Genomic DNA, 25172 nt, shown 5'->3' with positions numbered 1-25172 from the left:
CTGATGTGGATACCGGTAAATGCCACAAACCCCGATATGGGGCATAGCGCGACAATCATACCTAGGCGCTGTCGCTGTTGGTTTCTGGCAAAGCGCTTCAGCTACCTCCACGACAGCTCAACTCTTTAAAATTCTTAGACATTTTGGGACACCTAAATAAGATCAGTTGAGTTTCAACTGACCGACGCTGTACGAGCAATTAGATCGACCACTTTGCGATCAGCAGTAGATTTAGGACTTGTCTTCTGGATGTGCGTAACAAAAAAGACGCTGACATCGGCCTCAAAAGGGATCATCATCTGATGATCACTTGGGTGTTGCGTCCGCCACTTCTCGCAGGATTGGGGGTCAGTGACTCCCTAAGATCAACATCGACCATTTGTACGTCCCAGCAGTCGCTCGACAGTGAGCTATCTTACTGAGTAACGCGCCTGAGAATATAACGGGTGCTTTACAGGTCGTCGTTTCTTTTCGGGTGTTGTACAGGTCGTCGGCTACGTTCCGAAGGGGCATCATAAGGTTTGGCCGATTGCAGCGTCTTGGAAGCGGATTGAACCTAAGGGTTTGAAGACTCTACTGACCGCTGCGAGTGATAGCGGACGTGACGCGCTCGAACTTCAATACCGAATGAAATCCCGAGAAGTTCAGCGCAGTGTACCCGGTGATAAGAGCGAATTTGCTTTTGCGCTTGCTAGGGAAGCGAAAGATGCCGCTGAACGCAATGATTTCAGAAGCGTATATCGCAATTAAGAAAGAGCTTCCTTATGGTCGTAAATCTTTTGATGGTCCTGTGAAGGACATTAACGGCAGACTCCTCATTCACAATGACGAGCAGCTGAAGAAGTGGAAAGAACACTTCACCACGGTTCTAAACCCTATCACATCCGCAGAGATTCATACTCTTGTGGATGAAATAGCCAGTCACCGTAGCATATGGATACGGGCTGTTCCCCTAAGCAAAAGAAAAATCATTTCGACCATCAATGCACTGAGCTTGACGGTCTTCCCGAAGAGTTGTTTCTCACTTCACGTGCAGTTACTATAGATCTGCCATTTCCACTCGTACGGAAATCTTACGAATCTGAGATCTTTCCCAGAGAATGGAAAAAGAAGGCGATTTTTTAAATTCCAAAGAAGGGCACCCGTTTTGGGTGTGACAATTTTGGGGGATATCTACGTGCTAGCTGCCGTCGCAAAGTTAATAGCTAAAATAATCCTGGAACGCATTAACCAACATCTCGAAAGCTTGATCGTCAAATAGCAGGCTAGTTCTCACTCCGGATCCTCGGCTACACCCTATGCATCATTTTGGAACAGTATGGGGAGCTTAGATTTTCGCTTCATCTGCTTTTCATCGATTTCAAGAAGGCTTTTGACAGCGTGAACTTTAGGCAGGACGCGCATTCCAGAGAAACTAATAGCCGTTATCAAAGCAACATTTGATAGCGCAAAATATCAAGTGCTGCACCGAGCGGAGGGTTACATCTTGTCACCAATATTATTTCTTCTTATTATCGATGACATTTTTCATGCTGTTTTTCTGGAGGTCGTTGAGAAGTTCAATCGACGATGATATCTTTCCTCAAACACCTCGACTACGCTGATAACATTTGTTTGCTCTCTCACCGGATCATGGACCAAATGGCTCTGCATTCGGAAAGAGAGAGTAGATTTGGACTGAAGATAAACACCAACAAACCCAAAGTTCTCAGTCTGACGGGTCATTGTAGTCTTCCTTTCCGCATTAATGGGCAGAGCATCGAAAACTTTAATCAATTTATATATCTAGGAAGCGTAGAACTGGCTGTTGCCTGATGCATCAACAGTGCTAGGTCCGCTACATCTGCCTTATCTATAATCTGGAAATGCAGTTATCTCAACAAAAAGAACAAATTCAGATTATTCTGTGCTAGTGTCCTTTCTGTCTTGCTATATGGGAGTAGCACAAGGAAAGTGACCGCCAATGTTACTCAAAAGCCCCAAGCCTTCGTCAACACGGAGTAGGGTGACCTGATACTATTTCAAATGAAGAACTTGGTTGGCGCAAAGACCTTGTATCCGTACACAATGCGATCAGAAGACGAAAATAGAATGGGATAGGCCACATTAAGCTGGGGCGACAATTGCATTGCTGGCTATGCCTTGTAATGAAATCCAGGTCGCCCCCAAGGGCATTTGATGACGGCACGTAGCTGTAGTTGACATGATATTCTCCTGCAATGTATATAAATGGCAATGAATGACAACCATATATATCGATCAACTTACTCCTTCCTTTGGCATTGAAATTTATTTATAACGAATTTAATGGTAGTCACCGTTCATTCACTCATCAACAAAAATCATACAGGCCATCCAAAATCAGTTATTATATCGGCAAGCATCGATGCTGCGCAGAAAGTTACGTAACACACAGCGAACACCGTAATAGTGGTTCATGCAGAATCATGCTGGATGGCACTTCGGGGGATGGTAGCGTTGCAACTGACGCTGTCGTAAACTCAATGATGAACCTGATAACGACAGCATGTGAGGCTTCCATGTCCCGGAAGGGCACCACCCCTGACAAGAAATTCCCGTCTTACGGATTGAGTGTCATAAGCTCCACCGTTTTATACAACGTTTACACGCCAGCGAGGAGGCATGTACCCTTAAGGTAGAGCATAGATTAGCGAAGAGGAGACTCCGCAGCGCGATAAATAAAAGCAAAACTGGCGGCTGGCAGAACCTAATCAGCGAGGTGAATGAGGTCCCGTGAGGACTTGGCTATAAGCTTGTCACCCGGAAAATCGGGGCTCTGCGGAAGAGTACCGACCAGATGGACCGCATTGTACGGACATTATTCCCCAGACATCCTGTACGGGTTGATGTCAGTGGCACGAAAAGCGTCAAGGATTGCCCTCTTTTCACAATGAGAGAGCTCGAAGAAGCGGTTCCCCCATGAAAAACAAGAAGGCGCCAGATCCTGATGATATCCCGGCGGAAGAGTACAAACTGGTGTTTCGCCAACGGGTAGACTTCCTGCTTGGGGCATTCAACGTTTGCTTGAAGGAGAACATTTTTCCTTGTCGCTGGAAGGTAGCCAGACTCGCGCTGATCAGCAAGGAAAAAGTTGACCCTGAGCTGCCGTTTGCGTACTGACCGCTGCGTATGCTTGACACGGTCGGGAAAGTGCTCGAAAAGTTCATCAAGAGTAGACTCGCTGACGCATCTGCGCTTCCGGGGACTTACCCCAAAGGCAGTTCGTGTTCAGAACAGGGATATCCACAGGGGATCGTGCACACAACGCCGATCTCAACGGATAGTGCTCCTCATAACGCTGAGTGTCAGAAATACCTTCAATTCCCTAAGATGGGCAGATATGGTAGGCACATTAGAAATCTCATTCCGCGTGTCAAGCTATCTCTTGCAGATATTGAGGGATTATATGAAAGACCGCTTCCTGCTCTACGAGATGCTGGAGGGCCAGAAGAGAATGGAAATCACGTCGGGAGTAGCCCAGGAATCCATCCTAGAACCTGACCTCTGGAACGCTTCCTACGATAGTCTGTTGAGACTCGATATGCTCGAAAACTAGCGCCTGGACGGTTATGCCGACGACATTACCGCACTTGTTGCCCGACACACCGTTGAACGTTGAAAAGCAGACTTGCGCAGGAAAAAACCGAAGTAGTCATCTTGATCAGAAAGAGAATCCTGACCCTGCATCATATATCGATGGACGAGTTGATTATAGCGTCAAAACAGCGGTTAAATAACTTCTTCGAGCAAATCAAAACAACAGCGGACAGAGCTACAGCTGGAGTCTCTGCCTTGAGTCAGCTAATAGCGAATGTTGGGGGCCCTATATCTACTAGGAAACGTCTCCTTATGGGAGCAACGCAGTCAGTTCTGCTCTATGGCGCAGAGGTATGTGCTGACGCCCTTGACAAGCAAGTGGATCGTAAGGGCCTTACTCAATTGCAAAGACGGAAAGCTTTACGAGAGGCGTCTGCTTATCGCACTGTCTCAGAACCGACCGTGATGATGATCGCGGGAGTGACTCCCGTTGCGCTCCTTACCAAGGAGCGTAAAGCTATCTACCACCGTAAGGGCGAAAACTTAAGAGGGGTGATTGTCCGTGAAGAACATGAACGCACCCTTATCGAGTGACAACTCTCTTAGAAAAATGAACCAAAAGGCAGATGGACCGCACGACTCATCGACAATTTAGACCCATGGCTGAACCGAACGCATGGTGAGATTGATTACTTCCTTACCCAACTTCTAAGCGGGTATGGAGGTTTGGTTTTCAGTCCTACCTGCACAGAATTTTTAAGGCGCAATGTCCTGATTGTGTGTTCCACAATGGAGTGGCGGACGACGCAGAACACATCTTTTTCTCTTGTGAAAGATGGAACGGCTTTCGTTAGCAACTTTATGCAGACATAGGGGAGCTCTCTCCAGACAACATTGTCAGCGAGATGCTGAAGAGCGCTGGCAGTTGGAGTCGTGTTGCGCATTATGTTCGGGCGCTTTTTATTGCGAAGAAGATTAAACTTGACCAGCGAAGAAACCGGACCACAAAAGGTTTCCTGAACTAACAACTCCCTTCCTCTCCCAAAATTTACATAAATTGTTTTATTCCATTTCAACCTCGACCAGCCCTTATTGCAAAACCCTATATAAATAATTCACCACCCGGGCCAGGAATAGATATTTTTTGCAAAATTAGGTTGATTGTGCAGCTTCGAGCAGGGGGCTATGATTTTCGTCCTTGTCGGGCATTTTCTCCCTACGACCTTGAGCTTATCCACAATTCTTTTTAGGTAATACACATTGACATACTCATGGCGGTTCAAGGGCGCAGATAGCCATTGCGATAAGCTCCTCCCTCGGTTACTCATGTACCCAAAAGGAGTTTAAACTACGTGAATTAGTTCGTTTCTTGTAGTTATCCGCATTTAAAGGTCATAGATGGTGTGCAAACCGAAATCATATCAAAATTACCAATAAATATTTAAGTATGATGCGTGAATAATAATTCAAGAGAGTGACTAAGGCGAATGTATGAGCACTGTAAGTTCATTCACTTAGTGGCATTGTCCATGAATGCTGAATTTCTAGGAAAATCATAAATTACTCATAAACCTACAGGCATTATTTAGCGCGGCACACATTTCACTATTTGCATTGGCCTCAACTATCGAAGTCCTTTTGTTACTAGTTCAGCACTTTTTCATGACCACACAGAGCTCCGGAGGCATTAACTTTTATTAACGTTCATAACTTATGGATTATCGATTAACTGCACAAACCAAATAGGACATAACTTCTGATTTCACCGGTCAATATTCCATGTAAATCGTTGGGATATAAAACACTTTTGAATCTGTGCGTGAATTGGTATCTAAAAGGCGAATAGTTGTTGGTCAGGCCACATTCCGGTCGACAATGCTAAGCAAGTTCACGTTCACCCATCGGGGAACTCACCGTAGAAAGGACTCCGGTCGAACCACATTGACCTTGTGAGAAATGTGTGCAATTAAGTAATTAGATACGGAATCGACACCGTGGAATTAACTTTAGTATGTATAATAATATAGTACCATTAATGCATCATTGGATACGAAAGAACAAAGAAAGATATCATCACATTTTCATATCTTAGGACGAGCTTTCAACACCGAACCATTTGTAAAAATCCTAATGATAAAATGGAGCTAATGAGTTACTTTTTCTGTCCTAAATCCGCATCCACTTGATGTCGGGCCGGACCAAATGGAGAGCAACTGCCTCCCACTTTGATTTGAGCTTAACGCCCAAAGTTAATAAATCAGGAATCAGAGAAGCAACTCACCAGACGCTGCCTCACCTCTGCCTTAGGAGCGGCGTGACCGAAGCGGCTCGCAGATCTTAACGCTCATCTTTTATACATTCGCAAAACACAACATGACTACGAATTATATCCAGGGTAAATCCGCCATAGTTCAACCAAAGTTACATTTTCTGTTTGAGAATTGGGGACTCCTAAGTCCGCATTCACTTGTTGTGTGTCATCTTGAGTTCTGCGAATGTATAAAAGATGAGCGTTAACATCCCGAACCGCTTCGAACACGCTGCTCGCAAGGCAGAGGTGAGGCAGCGTCTGATAAGTTGCCTCTGCCCTGGACGAAACCATAAGTCGTCTTCGTCCCTAACTAATGAGTTAGTTATCAAATCATTCTTCAATCTTCAATTATACTCACTTCATTTCCGTTTTCGGGATTAACGCGGGTCTCTTGTGAACTTTCTGTACATCCCATAGTTCACCTACCTCTCTCGTGTCCTGAAAGCAAAACAAGAAAAAGAATTGAATAATTTCGTTTATAAAACTTGTTCATTAAGCAGTGTTTTTGGGGTAAGATTGTTGTAAACCATTGAGTGAAGGATCCAAAGTGAATGACTCCAAAGCTATCCTGATTCAACTCTCTATTCCTGGGTCCAATGGCGACCAAACTTTTATATGGAAATTGTTTGACATAGATTAGGTGGTCCTTTTACATGCGGATCATATGGGGTCCAGATTTGTCATCGGAATAGCATGCCCTGTTACAATCACCAAAAGCGAAGATTGGATGTCAGACAGAGCTGTTGAGAAAAAACTCGGCTGTGGTGAAAACCATGTGAATCCCCTACCATCTCTGTTTTCACTGAAATTCCTATTCCGCACCCCCCTCAAAACACCGGATCCGAGGAGTATCCCTCTTCCCAACCGCCCTTTTATTCGAACCTGGTGTCAGACAGCCATGATCTTTCTAGAATTACGAACATACAGTTCTCGACGTAGTAGCAGAACATTCGAATATCGTTGACAATAAGATAGCTGGTTGTATACAAGGGACTCCACAATGTTGATGCCCAAGCCGGTGTCAACCCATCCAGTATCAGGTGTGGTCTAAAGCGCGAAGTTGCAAGGATTCGTACAGCTAATTAGAGGATGTTGACCTTATGCTGATAAGAGAAAATATCCTTGAAAGAACCAGAATCTGTTAAGATGGACATTTTAATTGTTTCTAAATAGAGTTTCTAGCAGAAAATCAATCTGATGATCGCGGATCAAGAGAATAAGGCAAGGCAAGGCAAGTTCCTCTTCAACGAAACCATAAGAACCACAGTTTCAAAGAAACCTGTGAATGTCACAAGAAGGGAATCGCCTGAATCAGAGTATATTTTAATAAACCCAATATGTAAGGCCTTAGTAATAACAGCTTAGTACTAACGGCTTCCCCCAATTCGTCAACCTAACCTAACCATGAACTTGTCAACCCCCCAACACCCGTTGTCCTTTTCAACTTTATTGTTCCGTATCACTTGTTTCTAGCGTGAGTTACTCGTGGGCAACTCTAAGATAGTAGATTCCATTACATGTGTACTGCTACTCGGCCCATATGCCATATATTGGGGCATGTAATGAACAGGCAAGGTTTTGATGATCGTAACATCATCACTGAAACATTTATAAATTTATACAACTTTCACAGTCTCGCTTTCGGTAGCTCACTGATCACAGCAGGGACTACCACAGGGTCAATTAGGTTTTGACTGACTGACAACGGGCTTCTAACGAGACTCACCATATCGAATTCAACAGTAGATTTAGGTGTTGTCTCCTGGATATACGTAACAAAAGAGGCACTGAAATCGGCCCCGAAAAAAACATCATCTCATGTTTGTTTATTTTCGCTTCCATGTCGCTAACGCATATGCTCGGGGGAGTGAGTGTCTCCGTGACCCGGCTGTCATCTGTCAACTTTTCTGCTGCACAAGTGACACATGACTACGAAAGGGTGGAGGATCCGGATCCACGGCGAACGTAAAGAACTGAGAGCTATTGATGACGGACCCGACTTGCGACAGCATTAATTTTGATGCCGTTCGGCCCATTGACTACCTTAAATCCATCTTCTGAATTTGGTCCAAAATTTGTAAAATTTGTAAATTTTATCTCCACCCGAAAGTCTTGCCTCAACACAGATACTTATACCAACCATTGTAATAAAAAAATGGAGTTGGCCATGGCCTAACAACCATCTAGAGTGGGCGGAGATATTTAAGAGATTCGCTAGAAAATACTGAAGCTCCGTCGAAGTATTCCCTCGACACGTACTTGCATGCCTCTATGCTAGCCACGCTCGGGAATAGTGGGGGGTCCCTTGAACATTCCGATCACTCACGTGGCATCATACCAAAAATTCACGTGTCCTTTGCCAATGCGTGCATCCGCACCTAATCCTGAACGAAACGGCTGGTTCGACGATGAATGTAAGCTAGCAACGGAACGGAAGAATGCCGCATACCGAGTAATGATCTCAAAGAACGCGGGCACGCGCAAACACTTATCATGAACTTCGTCGACCGGAGAAGCGACTTCACAGACGGAAAAAAGAAGCCTGGGAGAACCAAAAAGTGTGTGAACTCGAAAAGTACAGGGAGCAACCGCACCAGGCGCGGAAGTTGTACCAAGAAGTCAGCGGTATAAAGCCTTATACACCTCGATGCTCATCCTGCCGAGACAAAGAGGGCATATTGGAGCGATGGCTTGAGTATTTTAATGAACTGCTCAACAACCAAAGTATTGGCGAGTTGGAGGTCCCGCCCAAAGACAATGAAAAAATGCTACCACCACCAAGCATAGAAGAAACAGTCCGTGCTAGTCGCCATGAGCCGATGGAATTACAGTCGAATTGGTTAAATATGGAGGCGACCAATTACACCAAGCGGCTCATCAACTGATACTCAAAGTGTGTGACAGCGAAGCAATGCCTGACGACTGGCAATGGGGCGTTATTTGTCCCATACATAAAAAGGGGGATATCACATAGTGCAGCAATTATAGAGGTATTACGTTGCTGAGTATCATCTATAAGATATTCTCCGCTATCTTGCTAGGCCGGATAGCCCCATACGCCCAGAACATCATTGGACCATACCAAAGAGGCTTCACTCCAGGCAAATCAGCAACAAATCAGATTGTCTCTGTGCGGCAAGCGATGGAAAAACTGCTGGAATATGGACATCAATTGCACCATTTTTTCATCGACTTTAAGATCACCTATGATAGCATAGCCAGGGTAAAACTGTACACGGCCATGAGAGAATTCGGTATCGCGACGAAATTGATAAGACTGACTAGGCTGACTAATGTGCGAGGCCAGATAAAAGCAGCAGAATCACTCTCAAGACCATTCGACATCAACAACGGTCTACGAAAAGGGGATGCCCCATCATGCGTCCTCTTTAACCTGGACCTCGAGAAAGTGATCCGTGATGCTGAGGTAAATGCAAGAGGTACGATCCTCTTTAAGTCCACCCAACTACTGGCCTATGCTGACGATATCGATATCATGGGAAGAACGACCCGAGACGTACAAACTGCCTTCGTTGAGATAGAGCAGGCCGCGATTGACGTGAGATTTTGGCTGCACATCAATGAAGACAAGACAAAATATATAGTGGCATAGTCAACACCGAAAACCAACCAACCAACAACATCGAACCGCACTGGTCAAATGGGAAGAATAAGAATAGGAGAATACAACTTTGAGACCGTTGATAATTTCCCCTATCTAGGGTAGAAAATCACAACCGATAACAGCTACGATGGGGAAATCCGCGCACGGTTGTTGTCAGCCAACAGAGCCTACATATTTCAGCTTACAAAAACTGTTCCGCTCGAAACGTCTCATCATAGAGTCAAAGTTCTTACTGTACAAGACTATGATCTTGCCAGTCCTCATGTATTTCTCGGAGACTTGGGTTCTTAGCAAGGAGAATTGCGAACTCTTGGCCGCGTTCGAGAGAAGAATTCTCCGAAGAATTTTTGGCCCCCTACATAAGGATGGACGATTCCGTAGTCTACATAACGACGAAATCTATAAGCGATACCATGATCCGGCTCAATAGGTTACGGTGGGCGGGTTACTTAATCCGTATGGATGAGGATGATCCAGCCCGGAAAGTCTATAAGGGCAATATCTATGGTAGAAAAAGAAGACGAGGCAGACCCTGCCTAAGATGGCGGCGGGGGTCCTTTGAACATTTTGATCACTCACGTGTTATTAAACCAAAAATTCACGTGTCCCTTACCGATGAGTAGGTCCACACTTAAGGGGGTCATCCCGTGTGAAAGCCGTTTTTTTGGCTTTTTTGAAAAATTATTTTGAAGGACTGGATAAAGATAGAAACGTGATTTTTTCACCATATATTCACTGATATCTCTAGTATATGTGATAAATTTGTGAGTTTGATATCGTAGCTAGTTTTTGGAATACGTGTCAATTTATGCACCCATCTCCAAAAAAAAGGTGTTTTTCTGCTGCCACGCTGGAGGGCACTGTGTTCATCTTAGGAAAAAAAACTAAACGGCATTTTAATGTGGACAATATTTTACGGTCCGCAAACTAGGATAATTAGAAAATATTAAAAGGTAAATTGTTGATGGGCTTTTAAACTTAATTTTTTGGATTTTGGTGTTTTTTTATGGCATTTTTTATAAATAAAAAAAAAACTACCCGTCCGATTGCGATTATCCTAGTTTGCGGAGCGTAGAAATATGTATTAAAGAAGTCGTGAAAATTTCAAAGAATTTGGTTGCATAGATTTTGAGCTATGGTGGCAGCCGATTTTCAAGATGCAGTTTCGAGCAAAACGCATTTGAAAATTTAAATGTGATTATCAACAGTAAAATTTTAACTCACCATTAATCTGCTATACCTGGTCCATAGAGAGCCCCTTCCGTTTCTTCAAAAAAGTCTTGTAAGGCCGATTGTTGCTCTCTGGTTTCAATTCTGGCTCTTTTAGCGGGGTCAGTCGATCGTCGTTCGGACCGCCAAATTCGCGCTTCATTACGGCGGTCGACATAAACCTGACATATGTGACCAACTTGGCATTCCATTGTCACTAGGATTTTGAGAATGCCATTGAAGTCTTCATTGAAAATAATTACAGCCAGAAAAGTGGCTATTTCTACGAGCTTGGCCCCAGAATGAAGGTGATTAGGAGCGAAAGTCCAGATCAATGCATTTAACGACTCATTGTTATTCCGGGTCTCTGCTCCTAAACATCTGTTCAACAGATCATCTCATGACAAATCTTGTTTGAACTCCTTCAGTCAAAGGTGCCTTCTTGTGGTGGAAACTATCCAGTTCTCCTTTAGCTTCCGCTTTGCACCATTTGCACCAACTGGACAATTTTGATGCTGAGGATTTTCGTGTCTAGAACATTTATGGAAGAAAGTTGCCCAAATTTCTTGCTTCATTCCTTCAATCAAATTTGCGTGTCGACGAATAACTAGCCCAAGAAATCTATTGAGGTCGTTAATAACCTTATCAATAAGTATTCCAGCCCCTTTTCCACCAATGCCTTTGTGATTCTTCTTTGCATTTGTAAGCCGCGTTCCCATTCTTTTTTCGACATGTCCTACGTATTTCGTTTTTACTACCACTTATATTTTATTATTTGCAGAAATTTGCAGAAATACCGGAGAAAACTCCTGCAAAATTCAATATACAATATACAAAACTTGTCGCAATTCGAACATCCATGTTCATGCTTGCTAAAAGTTTCTTTGCTGATGTTGATGCGAAGTCCTTTTTCTTCTCTGATAAGTATCGATTCCCATGAAATACTCGTTTTTTAGCGCGAGCATGACGTTGAACGTTAAAGCGATCTCCCTTCGTGCGATCCATTTAAAAAAATCACTTAACACACAAACAGCACAATACTTACAATAAAATATAACTGAATATAACTTGAAAGCCTTTCATTGCTCACTCTAGACTGGATTATCCCTTTTATTCCAAACAGCAAATAAGTTTAGACAATTGATTGGTTTTTCATCTTTTTATGTCTATACCTGTGTTCGACTTTATAAGGCTCAGGTAAAAAACTAACAGGTAAAAGAAGATTCGATGCTCTTTCTCATCGAGTACTCTAGCCGCGGCTGCGAACTCCTTACCTGTTTAACACTGTAATTTCTGAACGACTCGGAATATCGGAAAATCCCTTTGCCCACATATTCTCCACTATATATAGATACAATTCATGCAAAAAAAATCGATTTCTCCAACCCGACACACGGGATGACCCCCTTAATCCTGAAAATTCCGCAAACAGAGGGATTCGCACGAGCCTACCGACAAATCAACAGCTAAGCTAAAACTGAAACAAAAAGTAAAACACAGCCGAGTGCTGGGATTAAAGGGAGGATCCACTGCAAATCGCATCCTTAATAGATACTTCTCCTACATCAAATGTGTGGCTTTCGAGGTTCCCTCCCTTTCTTGGCATCCTTACACCATCATATTAGAGAATGCTCCTCTTTAGGAAAGTCCTCAAATCAGAAGAAATTTAGCTGAAATCCATTACAATTATTTAAACCAAGGATCAGAAATAGCAGAATAATAAAATAAAATCAAAACGAAAGAAACAATAATTCATATGAAAGTGTCAGGAGGACTAACAATCAAAAAGAAAATAATAAAACGAGAAACAAAACGACGAAATCAAGAACAAATCAAAGAATGATTAAGATAAACATTTGCTGCTAATAACACTAAGGTTTCCTATACTTACAACCATTTGACATCAAAAACAAGAATTAGACCGATAATCCAAGTGTATAATCTAATTATATAATCCAATATAAGTATATATCCCAACCTAATTATATTATATATTTGAATCAATGCGTGGATTTCATAAATGTTTATATTAGAAGGCATTCCCCAATCCACTAGCAAAGGATAATACCAAAAATATTGTATTCTAAACCCACATTTTAGTATATTTTCTCATCGACATTTACCGCGTTCATCAGTCACAATATAGCTAATAACTCTTCCAGGTAATTCCATTTATCATATATCAAAACCAATTTTGACCATATCGGTTCTACACAGTACTTATACTTGCTTATCAACTACACAATAGTTACTATATCAACCAACCCGGCTCGGTCTACACTTTGAGGTTTGCTGATGAATCTATAATTTTCTTCCCCACAAACAGGTGATGCACGTAAGTGAACAAAATTCGTTCTTTATACTGCCAAAAAGACGTGATTCTACAGTATTTAATTTTTAGATGTTTGGTTTCAAATTAAGTGCAAATTTTCTTGTTTTATTGATGTATAAGCACTTTGGAAAATTATTTGTGTCTCTACTTCTTTGTGCCATAAATTTGAATCCCAATCAAAACGTTATAAATAACAAACATGAAATTATCTATTTATTCTGAACATTGAAATGTCGAAATATCACACAATTTGATTTATCAAACTGGACGATAGCCCTAATTTTTAATAGTCGTAAAAACGGATTTTCATTTGCCACCTTTAATTTTCATCTTGTAGCGCAGCTTTTCCTCCTTTCCACCATGTTTATTAAAGCTGACATTTGCCAACGACGAGGAAAGAGTTGACTTAGCGAAAAGTCCAAAAAGGAGTCGGATAAAGACTGAATCACTAGATACTAATCTAAATTTTATTTTGTACCGGCAATGTCGGTGATTTCGTCAAGACATTTGCGGAAATCCTCAGTGAAAGCCCTAAAACAGTGGAGCAGAAGTATCTTCCACACGGAAAACGATGAACGACGGAATCCTCGTTGAATTAGACCCCAAAGCAACTAGCAAGAATACGTTCTGCATTACAGATAAGGGAATACTGGGGGAGAAGTCAGTCTAGAGCTTATGTGCTCTCTAGAAATTCGAGATCTTGACTGCCTCACAGAAAAGGTCGTGATAAAAAGGCCATAAAGCGTGAATGTCCAGAGGTAACCAATGGCTGGATAGGTATCACTTCTGTGAATGCCAAAAACACGCAGTGGTGCAAGGATCATGGTGCGTCTGGCGAAAGCGTTACACCACTGCGGGTTCTAGGTGGTGTTCTGTTTACAGGGCGAAACTAGAAAGAACTAGGATGCAACTACCATGGTCCGCATTATACACATTAAAAAGCGAAATTACGGCCGCAGTCACCCAGTGCTGCATTACTATTCGACAGCATCTTAACCATGCAAATAAGATGCTGACGTTATAATTAACGAGAATAATTGACATTAAGTTCGATATATGAAGGACATATTTCCTCCCAGCCCGTTTTATTGTCTATCTACCTGTCACACCTATTTTTCAGAAACGGTTAAACCTATTGATATGAAATTGGTGGAAAAGTGGGAAGATTGAAACTGTGAATCCCCTTGATTGCTATAACTAACATTGTCCAACGTTGAGGTTAGGGGGAGGGGAGTTCATACATACAACAGGGGAATGTAAAATTTTCTTTCACCGAATATATTTATGTGGGATATCAGATTCCGCCATGTTACTCGTATTTTCTCCCATACTGGTCGCAAACTCAGATATAGAAAGAGTGTATGAGGCAAGTTACTTTGTACGATTGTCAATAAAACAAAAATAAAAAGCTGAGATCAAGGAAAGATATATTTATCTCTTTGTTAAGTATAGTTGGAGTTATTTCACTATGCTAAATCATGTACATACATAATACATACATACATAACTCCACCATGCTATTAACATAGTATGCTGGTCCCAAGCCCAGGTAAAGGAGGAGGGTTTGAGGCAACGTACTCTGTACTATCCTCAGTAAAACAAAAATAAAATGCTGAGATCAGGGAAAGAGATAAATAGAGTATAGTTGGAGTTATTCCACTATGCTAAATCCTACCTGATCTCTCTTGGTGACAGGCCCCGCGACAGGTCGACCAAGAAAATGCATACAATGTCGTTACAAACATGATGATCGGATTGAGTCACAAGCCTCGGAGAAATACTAGGACGTCCACCTCAGTCGACGCGGCAGGACGAGCCCCGGTCCTATCGAAAAATGGGCAAGGGTTCTTGACGCATGGACGGCGTCAGGACGTAAGCATATTAGTCCGCATACAACGAACAAAACAAATACGTGTCTGCACGCTAAATATTGGTACCCTAACTGGAAAGACGGAGGAACTCGCAAGAGCCCTTCGGAAAAGGTGCATTGACATCTGCGCTCTGCAAGAAACCCGATGGTCTGGTTCCAAAAGCTGCGACATTGAACGTGAACGCGGTAAAAACTTCTCTATTTTGGTAACCCACACACTCAATATGGTGTTGGCATTGCAATCTCAGAGGATTTCCGTGATGCCATTAACGAAGTCGAACGATTTGATGATCAGCTGATGAAGCTCACCATTATATCAGCTGATCGCACTATTCACTTCTTCACGGCGTACGCACCACAGACAGGTCGACCTGATGCCGAGAAAGATGCCTTCTGGCAACTTCGCGTTTAAAAGACTTGTCACGTGACTGCTGACGATTATATAATCATTGCCGGCGACCTTAATGGTCATATGGGTGAAAAGACAGACGGTAACAGGTGCCATGGGGGAAACGGGTTCGGAGCGCGCAATGAGGGTGGCGAGCGTATAAGCGATTTTGCGGACACCTATGACCTTGTACTTATGAATACATGGTTCATCAAACGATTGTCTCATCTTCCCACATTTTATAGGGGGAAGACTAAAAGGCAAATCGACTATATTCTCATAAAACGCCAACATTTTACCACTGTCACTGATTGCAAAGTCGTTCCCTATGAGACCATCGCACCTCAACATCGGCCGTTGATCGCTGTCCTGCGAATTAAGCCACCGATAAAACGGCGTGAGGAACGCACTAGCCCGCCGCGCATTAAATGGTGGCGATTTGGTGAGAAGAAAGAAGAAACGGTCTCACTCATACGATTGCCAACCATTACGAATGTGGAAGAATCATGGAACCAAATGAAAGACACGATCCACAAAGCGGCCTCTGCAACTCTCGGGGTCACCAAGCCGGGTAAGCGGTACATCAACCGAGATACTTGGCTTTGGAATGATGATGTTGAAATGAAGGTCCGTGAAAAGAAACGCCTCTACCACAAATTTCTCGACGATAAAACGCCTGCTAATCGGCAAATTTATAAGAATGCCAACCGGGAAGCAAAGAAAGTGGTCGCTGTCACCCGAGCGAACCATTTCAAAAATCTTTACGATAAACTGGACACTCGGGATGGCGAGAGAGATCTGTATCGACTTGCTAAAAGCCGTGATGAACGCACACAGGATATCGAACACTTCTGTTGTGTTAATGACAAGAACGGTACTTTGCTTACTGATCGTCGAGCCGCGACAGATAGATGGCGAGAATACTTCGAGCAGATTTCAACTGAAGAATTTGCTCATCCTCCGCTTCCACAATCATTGCCGACATTTGGAGCAGTTCCACCAGTCAGCGCAACTGAAGCCGAGGAGGCAATAAAACAAATGAAATCGGGGAAAGCAATAGGACCTGACGACATCGCATCTGAGCTCTGGAAAGCAAAGAGCTGGGACCCAACACCGTGGCTCAGTGAATTCTTTAACCGGGTTATTCAAGAAGGAAGAACACCATCTGACTGGCAAGAAAGTACCACTGTTCCAATATGGAAAAAGAAAAGTAGTCCAGCAGAATGTTCAAATTACCGTCCGATCCGGTTACTTTCCCATACCATGAAGATTTTTGAACGCATTCTTGACAACCGTATTCGCGAAATCGTTGAAATAACCGTGAATCAAGCCGGATTTGTCAAGAACTGCGGAACTACTGACGCAATACACGCCGCGCGGTTACTCATGGAGAAACACCGTGAGAAGCATCGCCCTCTTTACATTGCCTTTCTGGATCTAGAGAAAGCGTTTGACCGTGTACCACACGAACTCATCTGGTATGCTTTACGACAACACTTCGTGCCAGAAGAACTCGTGCGCTGGGTTCAATTGCTCTACCACGATCCGAAAAGTAAAGTTCCAAGTATGGCGGGTGTATCAAAACCGCTTCGAGTATCTGTTGGAGTTCATCAAGGAAGTGCCCTCTCACCACTCCTCTTTGTCCTTGTTATGGACACTGTCACACGGGATATCCAACGTCCAACGCCCTACACATTGCTTTATGCAGATGATGTTTTCCTAGCATCTGATAGCAAAAATGATCTCGAGCAACTTGTTCAAAAATGGAATGATCGCCTCATGCAACACGGTCTCAGATTGAATTTAAACAAAACTGAATTTTTGACGACCGATCCCCATGAAACAGGCAGAATCACTGTCAGCGGCAGTGATCTGCCCAGATCTGAGCGATTTAAATACCTCGGGTCAACGCTATCAGCCAATGGAGAGCTGCGTTATGAAATTGCTTCACGCATTAACGCAACCTGGATGAAGTGGCGTACCACAACTGGTGTCCTTTGTGATCGACGTATCAACGAACGTCTCAAATCTAAAATTTACCGCAATGTTGTCCGTCCAGTCGCTCTCTATGGTTCTGAGTGTTGGCCGACCATAAAAGACAATGAACGGCGTCTCGCGGTAATGGAGACGAAGATGCTACGTTGGACTAGTGGCGTCACACGTTTAGATCACATCCGAAATGAGGATATCCGCGATCGTTATGGGGTCGCACCGATCGTGGAAAAGTTGCGAGAGAGGCGTCTTCGATGGTATGGTCACTGAGAATTCACTTGCAAAGATTGGCCTGAACATCGAAGTCGATGGTAAACGACCAAAAGGCAGAGCAACGGTGGCTTGATACGCTGGATGGGGATTTGAAAGCCTCGAGATTGCACCCAGATCAGGCATTCGATAGAGCCAAATGGCGAAGCCGATCACGACGAGCCGACCCCGCTTGTGAACGGGACAAAGGCTGAAGAAAAAAAAGATTACGAATGTGGAAGGGATCCTAAGCGAGGTAAGCGGGTCATCAGCCGAGAAATTGGCTTTGGAATTACGATCTTAAAATGAAAATCCGTGAAAAGAAACGCTTCTATCACAAGTTTCTCAATGATAAAACGCTGTCCCATTGACAAATTTATAAGAATGCCAACTGGGAAGCTAATAAAGCGATCGATGTCACCCGAGTGGTCCATTACAAAGATCTGTGGCGTAGTGGGGTTAACAACATTCGAAATAAATTTCGATTGACAGTGGCCACCACCGGTGTTCTCCGTGGTGGAGTAGGCCGTGATTTAGTAAAAAACAATTGAATTAAAAAAATGAATTGAGTGACAATTGATTTGTGAATTAAGTAAGAAAAGGATTAAAAGTTGTGAAGGTTTTGTTAGCATTATATTTTAAATTATGAAATTAAATAAAGTTTTTTTTTAAGATCGACTTTTCGCTAGATGGTGAACATATGATTTCATGCTGTGAAAATGACCAAATTGTTATTTATGATTACGAAAAAGGAATTCAGTCGCGATCAGTGAATTCGAAGAAATACAGGGTTTACTTGATGCATTTCACGCACGACAACAACATAGCAATTCGCAGTAAGTCCAAATATCTTTAGGATAAACTGGACAATCGGGAGGGCAAGAGAGACTTGTATTGACTTGCTAACAGCCGACAAGAACGCACACAAGATATAGAACCCTTATGTTGCATGATTGATACATAAAAATGGTACTTTGCTTGCCGACAATCGAGTCGCGACAGATAGATTGCGGCAATATTTCGAGCAGATTTCAATGGAAAAATTCGTTCATCCTCCACTTCCACAAGCATTATCAACATCTGACGCAATTCCACTTGTCAGCGCAACTGAAGTCGAGCAAGCAATAAAACGAATGAAATCGGGGAAAGCAACAGAACCTGACGACATCGTATCTGAGCCCTGGAAAACGAAGAGCTGGGATCCAACACTGTGGCGCGAGAAGCAGTTCCAATATGGAAAAAGAAACATGATCCAGCGGAATATTCAAATTACCCTTCGATCCGGTTACTTTCCCATACCATGAAGATTTTTAAACACATTCTTGATAACCGTATTCGCGAAATCGTTGAAATAACCGTGAATCAAGCCGGATTTGTCAAAAACTGCTGAACTACTGACGCAATACACGCTGCGCGGCTACTCATGGAAAAACACCGTGAGAAGCATCGCCCCCTTTATATTGCATTTCTGGATCTACAGAAAGCGTTTGATCGTGTACCACACGAACTCATCTGGTATGCTCTACAACAATACTAAGGGCCAGAACAGCTCGTGCGTGTGTTCAATTACTCGGTCACGATCCGAAAAGTAAAGTTCAAAGTATGGCGGGTGTATCAAAACCGCATCGTGCTCTGTTGGTTTTAATCAAGGAAGTGCCCCCTCACCACTCCTCTTTGTTCTTGTTATGGACGTCCAGCGCCATATAATATCATAATAATAATAATAATCGTTGGCGCAACAATCCATATTGGATCAGGGCCTTGAAGTGTGTTAGAGCACTTCATTCAAGACCGTAACGGTACACTAGGAGGCAATGTGGTCAGCATTGCGCTCGCCCGAGATTATTACCCTGATTTGACTCAGGTACTCATTCACAGCTGAGTCGACTGGTATCCGACGTCAAATCACGATGCAAATTCCACTGCCACCAGTGAGATTTGAACCGCGACCTTCCGTATGACGGCCTAGTGCTCTAACCACTGAGCTATCCAGACATCCAGCGCCATATATCAGGTTGTCCACAAAGTTTTCGCACAAATATTAATGTGACAATTAAAAAGCAATTAGCAGACAAACCAAAACAGCAGGTACAACATGTGATATCCCAATGGAAAGGTCAGAGTCCTAACTATAAAATGCATGGTAAATTATCCTTGAAGGATCAGTGTTGTGAAGGATATTCAAGGATAAACATGGAATTCGACAAAGTACATTTTCGTCATTGCATTTTGTACGAGTTTCAAATGGGGACGAAGGTGCCGAAGGCGATTGAAAATTTGTCGAAGGTATTCGGTGAAGGAAAGGTAAAGCGCAGGACAGTTTACGATTGGTTCGAAAAATTCTACAGCGGAGACCTGACACTTGAAGATGAACCTCGCTCAGGAAGACCCTATACGATTGACGACGATATCCTGCGCAACAAACTGGAAGCGAATCCTTTTCTTTCGACACGTGTGCTTGCAGAGGATCTCGGTGTATCAAAATCAGGAGTAGCAGTAGCCATTACGCGTCTTGGATATGTTTTGAAGAGCACAAAGTGGGTACCGCACGAACTGACTGAGCGAAATCTGGCCGATAGAGTGAGAATTTGCTCCGCTAACCTTTTACGGAACGAAAACGAACCTTTTTTGAATCGATTGGTAACTGGCGATGAGAAATGGATTGTGTACGAAAACGTAGCGAAGAAACGAGCCTACACTCATCGAGATCAACCGGGTCCATCGGTAGCAAAGCCGTCTATTCATCAGCAGAAGCGAATGCTCAGGATATGGTGGGACGTTCGTGGCCCCATACACTACGAGCTTTTGGGACCAAACGAGACCATTACCGCCGATAAGTACTGCGAGCAGCTCGACAGATTAAACACCCAGCTACGTTCGAAACGACCAGCATTGGTCAACAGGCGAAATATTGTCTTTCATCATGATAACGCCCGGCCGCATACATCTTTAACTACTCAGCGAAAATTGAGTGAGCTTGGCTGGGAAGTTTTGAGTCATCCTGCGTATAGTCCCGACCTTGCTCCTTCTGATTACCATTTGTTCAGGTCCCTCCAACATTTTCTGGATGGTAAAAAAATGACTTCTGAAGCTGACCTCCAAAGTGCACTTCGCACGTACTTTGAGGGGAAGGGGGAAGAGTTTTATAGAGGGGGGATTTTGAAGTTGCCCGATAGATGGAGGGAAGTCGTATCTAATGGAGGCAATTATATATTAGATTAAATAATTAAAGGTTTTTATAAACTTATCTGCTGAATTCTGTCTTTGATTTGTGCGAAAACTTTGTGGACAACCTGATACACTGCTTTATGCAGATGATGTTCCCTTAGCGTCTAATAGCAAAAATGATCTCGAGCAACTTGTCCAAAAATGGAATGATCGCCTCATGCAACACAGTCTCAAATTGAATCTGAAGAAAACTAAATTTTTGACGACCGATACCCATGAAACAGGCACAATCAGCGTCAATAGCAGTGACCTGCCCAGAACTAAACGATTTAAATATCTCGGGTCAATGCCATCAGCCAATGGAGAACTGCGTTATGAAATTGTTTCACGCATTGGCGCAACCTGGATAAAGTGGCGTTCCACAACTGGTGTTCTTTGTGATCAACGTATCTTAAATCTTAAATTTACCGCAATGTCGTCCGTCCTGTCGCTCTCTATGGTTCTGAGTGTTGGCCGACTATAAAAGACAATGAACGGCGTCTTGCGGTGATAGAGACGAAGCTATTGCGTTGGACTAGTGGCGTGGCACGTTTTGATCACATCCGAAATAAGGATATCCGCGATCGATATGGGGTTACATCGATAGTGGAAAAACTGCGAGAGAGGTTTCGTTGATGATATCACCTCACGTAATTTGCGCTAACGAGAATTCACTTGTCAAGATTGTCAAGAGGTCGGCCGAAACAACGGTGGCTTGATACTCTGGATGGGGATTTAAAAATGGCCAAATGGCAAAACCGATCATGACGAGCCGACCCCGCTTGCGAACGGGACAAAGGCTGAAGAAAAAGAATAAGTGCAAGAGAGCACAATCCACTCTATCTTCATCAATGAAGATTTTATTAATTCATAAATTTAATCGAAATAGGTAAAGTATTCACATTCAAATGGATTATTTCCAGTCATTATTTAGCAGCATGTGTATGGTATCAGAAAGGTCAGGGTAAATTATAAATTCAATGACTCGAAATACTTTTTAATTGGGTTCCAATTTATCATGTATCCTTTTGAACTGCCGTGCAAATAATTGTTTTTCATATCAATAATCTTCTATTTTGAGAGGGGATGGGTCGATTTCTAAACCCTTTGGATAGATACCAGATGAACATAAAAATAAGAAGAAATTTCTCTCCAGAATTGTCCTTTCACATCTGAAAGTTACATACTATTCGGGAGGAGGGGAGTATGAAATTCTACAACTTTTACGCTACAAGGATACAACCGATGATGTCATCATCCCCCTCCTTCATTCATAGTAAACAATTCACAAGTACAACGCCCGCTTCTGGGAAAGTCCACAACGCTTCCAAGATAGTATCTATGCTTTCACATCAAGAACGGGGGTGTATATTTATATTAAGTTAATTCACGCGCACATTCATAATTATGGTATTCTACATTGACCGATAATGAACTTTATTCTTTTGAAAAGAAAGATTACTCACTTATTGTGAAAAGTATTTCATGCAGCAAATTAAGGTCTACAGAACATCCATTCACTCACAACTCAACCCACTGTACTTATGGGAAACATTTCAGAAAACGCGCCAAGCAAATATCTCGCCAAACACTCCACTACAAACTTTCCTGAACAGGACAATATCTAGGAATGTGAGGACGCTTCGTCACACTATCCCAGGGACCAAAACGTCGCGCATTCCTCTGAACTCGACTCTCAGTTTTCTCTAAGTTCTGCTCCGGTCGGAATACACATGCTCACTAACTCGATATCCTTGGTCGGTCTATTGCTCCTTAGAATAAAAATCTACGCATCGGACAGGATCTAATGTGTCCTCCCTCACAGTCGTATGTTAGTCGAACAACTAGGAGGGCATTATAAGCATTATATATGAATATTATAATTTTGGTTCCTCACTCCGCGAAGGATAATAATGGGTTCTATTGCAAGTCGCAAGGAAGAAGGATGGTACCCTCTCTCCCGAATGTTAAATCCACGCAAGCTACGGAATGCGAATGAGCCGCGACAAACGCCATAGGTGTAAATCTCTCCATTCTCGCCACCCTCTTCTTGTTTACAAATCAGTCAAACCGAAATCCTGTTAATGACCGCTGAGCCACTTTCCCTTCCGAATTCAATGAGCTTTCACAAATAACTTATTCATTAACTGTCGTTTGAACTAGTCCTGGACGCGCTTAGTGGAAAATAATGAAAAACTTTCGGAAATATGTAACCTGTCTCTGCCGTTGGTAACTTTATTGATCAAACTTAAATATAGACATAACATTTAGTGTTTGTTCTTCTGATTTTCCCACATACAACATACAAAAAGAAAATTTGTGGAAATACCCAGTCACGAATACTGTTCGTTTGGAAAAACTAAAACAAAGGACCAAAGGACCAGGAACTAGCCCCTAACTGGCAACTTGTTGGTTGGGCTGTGTTGATGAAAAATTAAAAGAATTCAAGCGATGGAGGTTAAAATACTTTCAACACGCATCGCATGGAAGGATATTACGCAAATATAATAAATACTAAACAAATTAAATACACCGCGGAGAGAATAGGCCGCGACATAATATGAATGAATGAAAATACACACATGTACGAGTCCATGAAGTAATTAGCTGATTACATCAGCTATTAAAGACATACTCGATTCAATGATTCACAAGGGAAACATTGTCCTACTTTTCGCCAATTATATGGCTCACTATATGCGCGTACATATGTGGGTTAAGTTAGGTTGAGAAGTTGGGATGAAAGGCAGCACCTAGAACTCCGGTCTTTTTTAAGCCTGTCCTATTCCTTAGAATCACCTATACAATGGCCTCCTGCGTGCGGTGTTAACATTGACACACAGAGTGTTGGACTCCCGCGACGGTACCCCATACCAACTAAACACCTCCGCATCGTCAGAGAACTAGCCTGGAACCGTTTGTCACATTACTTCCGACTAGCACCCGAATTCTCCAACCTCGCGGGGCCTTCAGATCAGGAAATTCCTTTCACTAACGGAAGGGGAGAGGAAGAAGGGAACTGTTAGTTCAAGGAACCCCCTCTCATCCGACCTTTCCCACGGTCAAGCTCTATCACGACTCCATCTGTCAGCGCTCCACAGCATCTCCTTGGCAATGCTGTCTGGAAAGATCCCCTATGTTTAAATAGAGCTGCCGACGGCTCCGTTCCCACATCCTACAAGAAAAAAAGGTGTGACAGTCATAGTCCATAACTCCATTGCCAACCACACAGTCAGGAGATCATGCCTTTCCAATCTTATGCAGGTAAGACTAAAAACCTCCAAACCCACTTAGAAACTGGGTAAGGAAATATTCAGTCCCACCATGTTTCCGATTCCGCCATGCTCCTAAGTTACAAATAAGCCGCGTAGTCCATCTGCCCCTAGTCTCATTTTGCCAAGGAAGTTACCACTCATCTAAGATGCACTGCCGTTCTTCACGAGCAACCACCTCCCTTGCGCTTGTATATGGGTTTACGGTCCTTACCAAGAAAGGCAACGAGGACCACTTCCGCGATCACCATTACGGCCGGTTCAGAGACAGTGCGGTAGGCATATGCCATTCGCAAGTCTTCCCGTTTCTGTATTTGGGCAAGACGCTGACGATATTTTTTTTAATACACGGAGGCGTAAAAAATCTTAGAAAGACACATCCATTCCAGCTCTCCCCCCTATATACGTGAAACCTGGGGTGGATGTAGTGAGTCCTTGTGTGTTTTACGTGGGTACCTGTCGTGGAGACTTAATCCTACGTTCCTCTACGGACACGGATTGATTTTGTGACGACAATCAGAGCCCCGCTGTGACAAGCAACAACGGTACCAGTCTATACCAAGTACATGGCTTAGCATTCATACTGGTGGATACACCACCCACCTAAATCTCTACCGAACTAAGGAATACAGCACCCGTGTTGAAACGCAACACCACGCCAAGGCCCGAAGGTCTCTTCTCGCTTGAGCATAACCACAACTCCCATCAAACTCCCACTAGGGGGCCTACCGCAAATAACCGAGCTGTACTCACATACAACGGGAGTTTACCCGAAGTATGAGAGTCCAGGAGCTATCCCGGTTCCCATGATACCAGTATACCCCTGGTAATGTTTCATGACCAATTTGCCACTTCAGATGAGTCCCCGTGCAGACTCGAGTCTGATCGCCCTAATTAGGCCTTTGGAGCATTCGCTTACTGCATCACGGCCGGCAAACAAAAGTGAGTACAGCGTCTCCCGGTGCCACCACTATGGAGATTCTCCTCGGCCACTTGGTTTTGGTTTGGCCGACAGGATTGCCGCCCCGTCTTCCTCACCGCCACCTCTGAGCACCGGGGTGGATGTAGTGTATGATTCGCACCCAGTAAAAAAGCCCCCCCCCCTCTTTCTCGTTTCTTTGCCCCACGGGACCACCATTAAGGCATTACTTCGCGGGGC

General features: G+C 43.3%; 1 protein-coding gene across 2 annotated transcripts in view; it reads right to left on the bottom strand.

Moving 5' to 3' along the window:
• Window positions 1-22918, bottom strand: part of LOC119655227 (choline transporter-like protein 1) — a 34507-nt gene extending 11589 nt beyond the window's left edge. The window contains exons 1-2 of one of the 2 annotated variants that reach the window (XM_038061007.1): window positions 22208-22918; window positions 6228-6307 (exon numbers count right to left, since the gene is read on the bottom strand). In XM_038061007.1, the coding sequence (XP_037916935.1) occupies window positions 6228-6284 (57 nt within the window). In that variant the 5' untranslated portion in view covers window positions 6285-6307; window positions 22208-22918. Of the gene's footprint in view, window positions 1-5134; window positions 5420-6227; window positions 6308-22207 lie in introns of those variants that run through there. The other variant, XM_038061008.1, reaches the window with a different exon arrangement.
• Window positions 22919-25172: the final 2254 nt, after the last annotated feature.

The sequence above is a fragment of the Hermetia illucens genome, chromosome 4, assembly GCF_905115235.1.
Source record: "Hermetia illucens chromosome 4, iHerIll2.2.curated.20191125, whole genome shotgun sequence".
NCBI lineage: Eukaryota > Metazoa > Arthropoda > Insecta > Diptera > Stratiomyidae > Hermetia > Hermetia illucens.
This window is presented reverse-complemented; position numbering and strand designations above follow the sequence as displayed.